This window comes from Mustela lutreola, chromosome 14 (assembly GCF_030435805.1).
Source record: "Mustela lutreola isolate mMusLut2 chromosome 14, mMusLut2.pri, whole genome shotgun sequence".
Lineage (NCBI taxonomy): Eukaryota > Metazoa > Chordata > Mammalia > Carnivora > Mustelidae > Mustela > Mustela lutreola.
This window is the reverse complement of record NC_081303.1, coordinates 46,751,588-46,763,663: the sequence shown is the minus strand read 5'-3', so window position 1 is coordinate 46,763,663 and position 12,076 is coordinate 46,751,588. Positions and strand designations below refer to the sequence as shown.

At 36.4% G+C, this 12,076-nt stretch overlaps 1 protein-coding gene across 5 annotated transcripts in view; it reads right to left on the bottom strand.

Moving 5' to 3' along the window:
* Positions 1–12,076, bottom strand: part of CAMSAP2 (calmodulin regulated spectrin associated protein family member 2) — a 120,363-nt gene that overhangs the window by 87,364 nt on the left and 20,923 nt on the right. For 4 of the 5 annotated variants that reach the window (XM_059146930.1, XM_059146931.1, XM_059146932.1 and 1 more), the window contains exon 2: positions 10,239–10,498. The exons of the other annotated variant lie outside the window; for it this stretch is intronic. In XM_059146930.1, the coding sequence (XP_059002913.1) occupies positions 10,239–10,498 (260 nt within the window). The remainder of the gene's footprint in view (positions 1–10,238; positions 10,499–12,076) is intronic. 5 annotated transcript variants of the gene reach the window in all.

The following is a 12,076-nucleotide window of genomic DNA, read 5'->3' as shown; positions in this document are numbered from 1 at the left end:
TTGAACAAAAACTGGGGCTTCTTGGAAGGGCACTAGATTGGTTGACCGCTAAACTCAGAAGGACAGAAGCTGAGCCGCGCCAGCGATCTCAGCAGCGGGAGTTCACAGACTTCCGTCAATAGGGCACAGCCTTGGTAAGATGGAGCTCCAACTGCCTACTATCACTGTGCTGGGATTCTCTCTCCATCTGTGCTTTCAGATTCTCAGTAAAGAATCCAATCAGCCCACCATATATCAGGTATCTCAACCCTTAGATAAATCAGCAATAGCCAGGAGCAGGGTAAGATGCATACACATGGTCTCTAGGGAAATAAGAAACTGTCCACCATCTCAATTTGTACAAAATATCTGATCTTTGTGGCCCGAAATTAACACTTCATTTATTGAGCCCCTACTGTTCAAGACCTAATACTTGGTTCAATATGATAAATATATACAGTGAATATGTATACTAAAACATTGGTGTACCTTAAATATATGCAATTTTTGTCAATAAAGCTAGAAAAAAGAAATATAAAATGTTTAACAAATAAAGAATCTAGATTTTATGTAAGAACAAAACTTTTAATACAACAAACACACACTGAACATTACAATAAACATTTTTCATTTCACGTGTGTTCTTTTTTTTTTTTAAGATTGCATTTATTTATTTGACACAGACAGAGAGAGGGGAACAAAAGCAGGAGGAATGGAAGAGGAAGAAGCAGGCTTCCCAGTGAGCAGGGAGCCCAATGCAGGGCTCGATCTTATAACCCCAGGATTATGACCTGAGCCAAAGGCAGAAGCCTAACAACTGAGCCACCCAGGCACCTCTTCACACGTGTTCTTAAAAACTCAGTTATTTTAAATCCCGTTTTTCTAAACCAGGATTGTTTTTAAAACAGGGAAATTATGAAAATGAAACCTAAAATATTTTTTAAATTACAATACTATTTTGCAAAGTGAGTCACTCTATTTCTTAAAATCTGTAACTTTAGGGGTGCCTGAGTGGCTCAGTCCTTAAGCGTCTGCCTTTGGCTCAGGTCATGATCCCAGTGTCCTGGGATCAAGCCCCACATGGGGCTCCCTGCTCAGCAGGAAGCCTGCTTTCCCTCTCCCACTCCTGCTTGTGTTCCTTCTCTCTCTGTCAAGTAAATAAATATATTTTTTTAAAAATCTGTAACTTTATATATCAGCGGTAACTAAATGAGATACATCCCTTACCTAAGAAAAGAGTACCTTCCATGGTCTGGATGTTCACGTTTCCCCAGAATTCCTATGTTAGAATTCTAATGCCCAAGGTGGTGGTATCAGGAAACAGGGCCTCTGGCAGATGATTAGGTCATGAGGCCCATGCCCTCATGAATGGGATGAATGCCCTTACATATGAGGTTCCAGAGAAATCCTGCCCTTTCCAGCATGTGAGGACACAATGAGAAATCTGTAGTTTACAATCCAGAAGGAGGCCTTCAGAACCCAACCATGCTAATCCTTGATCATGGACTTTCTAGCTTCCAAAACTACAAAAAATAAGCTTATTTATAAATTACTCAGTCCATAGTATTTTGTTACTGCAGGCTGAACAGACTAAGACAGTGACCAAAACAATTCCCTTTCCTTCCTACCATTCTTGGGATTCCCTGTCATTGCTGAACACTCTGTGTGTGATATTCCACTTCATGCTAACCCTCTGTGGGTCTTCTCAGAATCAATGCAGATCCACAAGGGCGGGGCGGGGGAAGGATGGTAGTGCAATGTATTTGTAGAATAAGCATTGGGTTAGGAGTCAGAAAGATCTGGAAACTACCTCTGCTTTGTCACTAACTAGCTATTTGATCATGATCTACTCACCACTTCTTTCTACACCTGTCAGAAGAAACCAAATAAGTATCTTAGTAAATAAAGCCATCCACAAGGTTTCCTCACTTGTCAAAAGGAGTTGATAATAACTACCCTATTTATCTTTTCTGGGTGTTACCAAAAAAAGTGAAAATGCATCATCAACTATTAAGCACCATAGAAATGGTAGTTTTCTTAACTGAGGTATAATTGACATTAGTTTCAGGTGTATAACATAATGACTCAATATGTGAAATGATCACATTAAGTTTAGTCAACATCTGTCACAATACACAGTAACAGAATTTTTTTCTTGTGAGGAGAATTTTTAAGATTTATTATCTTAGCAAGTTTCAAATATGCACTATAATATTATTAACTTAGTTACCACATTGTACATTACATCCCCATGACTTAAAGCTCTAAGTTTCTACCTTTTGACCCTCTTAACCCTTTTGCCCACACCCTACCTGCTGCCTGTGGCAACCACAAATCTGCCCTCTGCATCTCTGAGCTTGTTTGTTTGTTTTAGATTCCAATTACAATCTCACTTTTTTTTCCTATTAGTTTGCTTGGCCGGATTTTTTGAAAGGCCATCTGGTGTAAATGGGAAAAACATGGCTTTGGAGGCAGCAGATACAAGTTTAAATCCTAGCATCATGTTTTATCACCTGCTTGGCCTTGGGCAAATTAATGCACCTTTTGTGGGTGTCAGTTTCCTCACCTATAGAACAAGAATACTACGACCTCTCTCATATATTGCATTAGAAATTAACATTTGTCAAGTATGCTCAATTCTGTTTATTCCTCATTTCATCCCCACAAGCCTGCACAAGTCTAGACAAGTCTCCACACTGCAGCTCTTCCAAAATTCCACATAACCCCTAATGTCTTCCAAGAGCATCTTTAGGGCAGAGATCATCTACTTCATCACCAACCTCACTTAGTGTACGAAGTGGAACTGAGTAAGTTTATTACATCCAGGAATTCCCATCCATCTTTGTGGTAAATATATAAGAATAACATAAACTAAAAACCAGGATACTCTAACAAAATAAATATCAATCTTACTTCATTTCTCTGTACACAGAAAGATCCACTTTCACTTATATACAGCTCCTTTTTTCCAACAGGTACTAAGAAGAAAAAAGAATGTAAGACAAGCCACAGTCACCTTTATCATTCTCCCCAAAAATAAGAGATTTAAGAATATCAGTTCAACTGATATTTATATTAAATGTTTACTTATTTACTATATTAAATATATATTCAAAGTATAAAACTGACCCTTTACTTATTTTGGGTTTTTGTTTTTGTTTTTTATCATTATTGAATAAAAATATCAGGGTTCTAAAGCACCAGGAGCAACAGAGGATAGGGAAGCTAACATCCAGACCTTGAGCCTCCCAGAAGAACAGAGTGAAACCAAGAAGCTATTTTCCCCAACTTCTGGTAGTTATAACCACCTATTAATCAGAGTTGGCATAAGGGATAAAATCTTTTTGCCAGTCCTATTCTAGCTTCTCTTCACTTCCCAGCTGTGAGGATTCAAAAATCACCTTAATTCTACTTCAAAAATGCTTCCTCCAATCAAACTCTCTTCTGCATCTCAACAGCCTCTACTTCAGGTCGCCGCTGTTTTAACAGCTTCCTAAGTGCTATCTCTTTCACAATACCACTAGAGTGACTTTCTGTAACACAATTCTGACGGTATCCTCTCTGGTTTAAAACCTTATACTAGGTGGATCATTTCCTATCATTTCAGGATAAAGTACACACTTGGCATAGCATAAAAGGTTATTCATGTCCTGTCCCCATCTAACTCTGGTCTCTTTTCTCATGGTTCCCTAACATGTACCTAATTCTAAAGCTACAACCAAACTCCTTTGTTTTTCCCTAAGCATGTAACGAAGCTCTCACACTCCCTTTTAACATCCTGTTATACGTTCATACACACTACCTCATTACATGCCCGTCTTTGCCTCCCTGGTAAATTCCTTCAAAACTCAGTATAAGAGTAGGACTAAGTTTGGTGCCTCTGTACACCTTAAAGATATATAATTTGGTCATCTTTCTATAATCCTCAGTAGAAAGCAAGACCCTGAAGGGTAGAAACTCTTTTTAATCACAGTAGAAAAAACACAGTACATAGCAGAAGCTCCATAAATAAGCTAAATAAGTTAATAAAGGGCCTGACTGATTTCAGTTTTAGTATAAATACAAAGGGTTTTTGTGAGATCCTCTGGCAAAATAAACACCAGTCATCAGGTTATTCCATAGACAGTAAACCTGGAGTTCTAAATAAATTATTACAAATTAACACTGACTCAAACATAATAAACATGGTTGTAAAATATCAAAAGATAATGTGAATTGTTAACTAAGGTGTACATAATATGTTACCTAGAAATAATGGAATCCAAATGAGGTACATGATTACTGGGAAAGAGAAAACTGAGATCCAGCACTATGGATGAATTTAAAAAACCCTCTTCACAGACAAGTTCCACTCGTAACTTTGCAAGTCATTATTATACAAGAGTGACCAGAAATTAGTATCTCAACTACTACTGCAATGTTTACATTTATATAATTCTCTTCCTCTAACATGTAATTTTTAATCTTCTTAAGTAGGGAAAAAAAATTTTAAGCTTCTAGAAACATAAGTAAATTTCACTGAGTTCCAACAGGTGATGGCACCATGGAAATCCATAAGAATAGCTGCCAAACAAGACCAACATGTTGAAACAGGGCAGAAAGGAAGACAAAGAAAAAAGGAACAGCACATGTTCCTGAGATCAGCTTCTCTGTCCTCAACACCTTTCATATATCCAGCAAAGATAATGGTAACAAGGGAATTACCTTGTACGTTCTTAAAATCAAGAAATTCATATCCAACCAGAAAGGCTTGTCATAACTATGCCTCATCATCTATTAACAGTCAAGTCAAAGCTTACAGTTATTTGCCAGTACATGAAATTCACATAACCTTCAAGACAGGAACTAATGGTAAATTACTTTGAAAAGTAGCATGGACAAATTACCCAAGATTTCAAACCACCAGGCAGATTTCCTGGTAGCATACCATTTTACTTCCTCCTACCTCTCCACTTCCCACTTTCCTATTACCTAGTCCTGTTATCCTATTCCAACTACCTTCCTATTACTCAGGCGCAGACAAAAACAAAAAACAAAAAAACAAAAACAAAAAAACCCCACAACAATGTAGTGGTTAAGAACATGGGATTTTTTTTTTAAGATTTTATTTTTAAGTAATCTCTACACCCAACATGGGGCTCAAACTTACAACCCCAAGATCAAGAGTCACATGTGTGGGGCTCCTGGGTGGCTCACACAGTTAAGCAACCAAATCATGGTTTCAGCTCAGATCATGATCTCAGGATTATGGGATTGAGCCCCGTGTCAGGTTCTCAGTTCAGCACAGAGTCTGCTTTGGATTCTCTCTCTCCCTCTCTCTCCTGCTCTCTCTCAAATAAAAAAATTAAAATCTTAAAAAAAAAAAAAGTCAAATTCTCTACCAACTGAGCCAGCAAGACACCCCAAGAGCATGGGACTTACAGCTAAAATAGAGATGGTCTGAATCCTGCCTTCGCTAGTTACTATGATTGCCCTGTGATCTAACTTGGGTTCTCAAAGCCTCAGCTCCTCATCTGTAGAACAGAGACAATATATTTTTCTGTTAGGGTTGTCCTAAGAATTAAATTATGGAAGATACAATATATAAAGTGCAATCCCATGCCTGGCACAGTAAACTAAATAAAAAGAGCCACTAGAGAATCTGAGAAATGAGTAAGTATAAAGATAGATGTAAGCAAATCAGAAAAATCTGAGAATAGAATATTGTATTTTACACTAAGCTGACAGTATAAGAGCTCACAAAGTATTTCACAGTGTTTTACAATGTTTTGTTTACTATAGGTAGGGAAAGAATAAATCAACAAAGCACCACCACCATCACCAAAAACCAAAGAATATAATATGAAAACTTATTCCATGATCTTATATCCCACAAAAAAGTTTAAAAATCCTTATTCAGTTTACAGCCTCTTCATGATCTAACCCCAACCTATTTTTTTTTTAAAGATTTTATTTATTTATCAGAGAGAGAGAGGGGGAGAGAGCGAGCACAGGCAGATAGAATGGCAGGCAGAGGCAGAGGGAGAAGCAGGCTCCCTGCTGAGCAAGGAACCCGATGTGGGACTCGATCCCAGGACGCTGGGATCATGACCTGAGCCGAAGGCAGCTGCCCAACCAACTGAGCCACCCAGGCGTCCCACCCCAACCTATTTTTTAGCCTCATCTCACTTCTATGCTTCCATGCAGTCAACACTGTCACTTGTAATACATAACCTACTTTCACAGTTCAACCTTGACTCAAACAACTCCTTCAACCTGGTTGCCATTCTCATCTCATTCCTTTTCCTATCCACTGAAACCTCAGTCATTCTGTCCCATTCTGTCCCTCCCTAGAAGAAATCATTATATACACCTCTCTATTCCCTGTGCTTAAACTTACATTTAAAGCATCTATTTCATGTTATCTAATTAGTGTTTTTCTGCAGGCCTCTTCCTCACTAGATCCTAAGCTCAATGTCATTCAAGGGGAGGCATTAATGGTCAGCTTAATGCAGACCATGAAATGTGATAAAACGAAGTAACTCTTCTTTACAAAGAGTATCCTTCTTGAGAGTAAAAAAATATCTCCATCATCTTTCTATGTTTTAACCAGAGCTTCACTGGCTTTCTATTATAACAAAGCTGTTTACTGGCCAGTAACACATATGTACAACAGCTTTTTAGCTTTTATTTTCTGAATATCCAGAAGTATCCATAAAGTAATACTGACCCTTCATGGGAGAACATTTTATGCCTTACTTATCAAATGACCTAACAGCCCACTTTAATTTCCATTAAACAAACAAGATATTCAATCTTTTTTGGTAGTCATTAAAACAAAGTGCATCAAAATAAATTTTTTGTTTTTATAATAATGATTGTCCCAAAACAAGATTTGATTTTAAAGTGTTATTTTGCAATCATATGAAAATCAATCTCATTATTTCATAACACACATACTACATACATACCTACACACACACATATATACACATTTACTTAAATAATTGACTTTTACAAACATCAACTCTTATTTCCCATATATGCAAACATGGTTGGAAAGCTGATTCACAACCAGAGTTTAATTCGTAACCAGACTACAGTTTAGACAGCTAAGTAAACACAACTTGACACATTTAAGTGCATAAATTTGATACAGATAATAGCACTATCAATTAGAAAGTAACAATTCTAGTTCATTCAAATTCTAATTTTAGTTTTGCTAGTGCATAACACTTCTACCTTAGGCAAATCACTTAGCCTCTCTAAATAAGTATCACATATATAAAATGACACTGGATCAGACAAAATTTCTCATACCTTCTTGATCACAAAATTCATCCAAAACGCCTGCTTAAAAATACATATCCAAACCCCTCTTCTAAGGTACTAATGTCACAGTTCTGAAAAGAGAAATGGGAATCTATTCAAAGTTCCCTGGTACTCATGTTCCTCAGGTTCCTCTTCATTAGAAAGTTTTATACATACTGGTTTCTGATTTCTAAAGTTCTTCCTGGCTATAAAATTCTACGAAATGTAAGATTTTATGATCCTGATCAAAGTCCCCAGCCTAACCTAGTGATACGGAATGTAATACTCATACAAATTCATTTTGCTATGGAAGGAAGTTTGAAATCTGCTCTGTATGCTTAAGCTATCTTTTTCAGCATCTGAGTCCATTTGCCACAAGTCCCTAAATTTTCAGATTATCCTAGATATCAGTATTATTTTCACAAATAATTTAATAGATAATGTGATTTGGGCTACAGCATACTTTCAGTTGAAGATATTCCCCTGTGATTTCAATGTACACAACTCTTCCTCTGCTAACTATTCAGTCATGCACTTAATGCTGATTCAAGCACACATCAAGTTTAGTTCTCAGAACAGTAAGCATTTCAGCATTGTAACTGTATATTGTTTGCATTTGTCTTTTACTCACATATTTGTAATAGTTAATAGACAGATCATAGTTACAATCTCTTCCCACGTCTACAGATAGTGATTATGTGCTTGATGAACTTTAATGCATTATAATTATTAATTGGCTTTAAAACACAGTGTCTAAAATATTTTCCCACTGATATAAACACAGAAGAAAAATTTTAAACCTATACTCTCCAAAAATCTGCCTATAAAAGCATTGTGATAAAAAAGCATATGTTCTCCAACATGTGTTCTCATTTAAAAAAAGAAAAAAAAAAAAAAGGCATTCCTCCCAAGCCCCAACCCACCCCGAAATTAATAAAATCTGCTTAGTCAAACCGACCTTATACTTATGTTGATACTTTTGTTACTATCATGTGAATTTTCCAAGAGACTGTAAGGCAGCATACAGAAATAAAGATCCCAAAAGTACTAAAATAATTTAGAGACGAAAGCAGGGGGTGGTATTGGAAGTCAATCTATTCAGTGCTAAACACTATTTTCCGTTTTACTTTCCAAAAAGCAAGACAAAGGAGAAAAGTGAAACTTATTACTCCTACTCTAAAACCAAACAAAACAGTTTCTTAAGGAACAAAGTTTTTAACAGTACTCTGAGAAATGTTCTCATATAGGTTTTTGAAAACTGTAATATAATATTAATAATATCATACAATCAAAATTTCACAGCAATTGAGAAGCTTTAAATCAAACTGTGACAAAAGCTGAAAGTATAGACATAAAGAACAGGTCAATACATTTGACACTGAAGAGGGTCAAGATGAGGTAGTCACACATGAAGTATTCTAAAACCCACAGAAAGAAGTCAGAACCAGACAAAGAGCAATTCTGTATCACTTAAATCATGGTCTTTAAATACCATTTCCTACAACCGAATTTAAATATATTCACAGCTATCACCAGGATCAAATATAGTGCGAAAGAAACCCAATAGTAATGTTACTAGCTGTTTTCCAAACCCCTCATTTTTAAATTAATTCTACAAGTATCTTTTTATTTTATCTTACGTGCACCAAACTGCACTAGGAAAATAATCCTGAAAAAGTGAAGTTTGTTTCTTCTTAAAGAGGACGTGAAATAGATAACAGGTTACCTAAAGGATCTAACTGTATCTGAAAAAGCAGCTACTAAGCAAACAAAGATTCATGAAGTCAGTGATATGCTTTATAACAATCTACTTGGCCTTGAAATAATGGAAGCAAAAATAATCATAGCTGCAGCATCCAATCAGTGCAGTGATTCTAGAGAGGCTGAATGTGAAATACTGCTAGGACACCTAAGTAAAATTCTGCTCACCCCTGCAGTGGGCAAACCATTCACATACATGATATGCATCCAAAGCAGACATAGAAAAATCAGAGGGTAACCATAAGGTGAATTTAAAGCCATCAATGAAAGCTGAAAATCTCCTATGTGATAATAAACATTCTTAGTTATCTTTAGTAATTCTATTATAAATCTATACATTCATTAACTAAATTTTTCTTGAGATATTATTCTCTATTTCTCATAACAAATTGTTTTTTTTTTTAAAGAACGAAAATAGGCAGAAAGTAGGTTATCACCTCATTTAGTACTAGATTTGGTAAAATAATTTTCATTCATCCTTCTTCAACTTTATGATTTCGTATATTTCTAAATACATTCTTCTATATATATCTCTCCCCTTCTACAACTAGTCTCATGTAAGAGCATGATTTAGTCAAATGTGCAAATCATTCTTTCCTTCTAATACCATTCTTGATGATGTTCAGCATTTTGTGAACTTAATGTGAACTTAAGCTAAAGTAGTACATCAGAATGAAGCAGTATACGATGAACCTAAATCTTGGACTTATCTCCAGAGACTATAAGGACAAAGCTCCTGAATGCTTGTCACAGCTTAGAGCCCTTCATTCACAAGAATGAACTAATAGTTATTAAATAAACTAAAACATATGATATGCAGAAATTTACCAAGAGGTCATTCTAGTATGTAAATGAACACAAATCTTTTTCCTAATGAGGATAAAATCAAGGATACACTTCCTATCTCTTCTAGATAGTCTCTATGACAGAAAAAAATAAGTTTTTAAATTAAGTAAAAATCACTTCAAAGGAGCTAGAAAGAATGTAATTGTTTTTCCTGGGTATTAGAATGGCACCAAACATTCCAAAATAGTTTATGAAAATCTTCCTTCACATGGAAACAAGGTTTATAAGAAAATGACAGTCTTTAAACTCTAGGCAGAGATGACAATCCAATTTCAAAACATATTTCCCTCCGTTTTATAATACAATTCACACTCAAAGGTATGCACTTCAAACAAAGTACTGTTGAATAAATAAAGACTCACCATCTGTATGGGTTTCTTGTGGAGATCTCGTTCAGTTACCAGTTTTTCTTGGTCAGTGACATAAAGACCTTTCTGTGCTAAAGCCTGGATTACAGCATCATGGCCCAAAAGGGGTTTTGCAGCATCACTCTTGAGAATGAGACTCCCAGCACGACAATATAGTTCAGCTGATAGAAGCAAATTAACAACAGGAGGTTTGATGTGTTCCTGATCATACTGATCAGTATAAAACGGTTCTCGAAGTTCCTCTGGCACATTTTCTATAAAGATTAAGATGAAAAAAATTCTTAGGGTATGTTTATAAAAGAAACACAATTTATTTAATAATTATTATGTCACAGAAGATTCCTTTTAAAAATAACAATAACCCTTTAGCTAAAAAGGTAATTTATTAGAGCTTGGCAAATAATCTAGAATAAAGGAGATAGAAATCTCCTTTACAGAAGATATTGTTCCAAGTATAATCTAAAAAGGGACTACAAAGGAAACAAAGAGAAAAGTTTTCTAAGTCCAGTGCCTCTGAGGAAAGTTTTCTCACATGCATACTCAAATGCACAGAATGTGCGAAAAGATTCCTAAAAACTAATTTCAATGAATGCCCTCACATTCAAGTAGTCAACCAGAAAATGCACTATAACAGATACTGTAGGGAGAATGCAAGCCCTTGCCAAATGGCAGCATAAGATCATTTGCCCAAAGTTGTACAGCTAAGCACTTGCAAAACAAAAACTGCTTAACTTAGTGTGTCCCTCTGTCTCAGGGTCTCTGGTCTCTTGCCCTTCTTGCTTAGCCTGCTGAAGGTATTTACAGACCATGACAGCTATAGTTTAGGGGAGAACTACTCTTAAAAATCCCTTCACCTATAAATCACTACTACCTTCACCTTACCACTCACCATCCTACCCCAACAAGCCCTCCAGTACATCCAACGGACATAGAAATGGAGATACAGAAAGGAGAATATATAAATGGGCCATGTGAAAGAAAACAAATTCTCCTGAGTTTCTTTTCTGCCAGCGATTTCCCTTGAACAATGTCAAGCCCTACTCTCTCAAGGTCTACTTCTAGAACACTGTTAGGAGCTGCTTTTATATCTGATGTCAGCCAGATTACCAAAAAAGCAACAAACAAAACACTTCTCACTGTTTTACAAGTTTTCTTGTTTTCTACCTTGAATGTCTTCCTCTTCCTCCCACTCCTTAGCTGGACTCTGTGCTCTTAACCAAAGCCAATGTAAGAATGAGGTTTGTCTTCCAAAAGGAAAGGCAAGCATCTAAGTTACAAGCTACCGTGGAGCTACAACCACAGGACCTGATAGCTCTGGCGTGACACCTAGCCAGTCCCTTGCCTGCCTTCTCTTTGAAAAGTGAGGTTTCAAAGCCAGACAACCCCAATCACTGGTATTAAGAATCTTCTGAATAGACAGCTTTAATACAAGCTCAAAATAAGTCACAGGACTAATCAAAGTGATCATTTTAAAAATATATTCACAAAATATTAATATACTCCTCAGCAATTCTCACCCTAAAGTTTTTTTTTTTTAGATTTTTATTTATTTATTTGACAGACAGAAATCACAAGTAGGCAGAGAGAGAGAGAGAGAGGTGGAAGCAGGCTCCCTGCTGACCAGAGAGCCCGATGTGGGGCTCGATCCCAGGACCCTGGGATCATGACCTGAGCCGAAGGCAGAGGCTTTATCCCACTGAGCCACCCAGGAGCCCCTCACCCTAAAGTTAAAGAGCTTTTATTATTTAGAAAAATATTTTCACCAGAAGTGCCTGGTTGGCTCAGCGGGTTAACTGTCTGACTTTTGGTTTTGACTCAGGTCAAGACCTCAT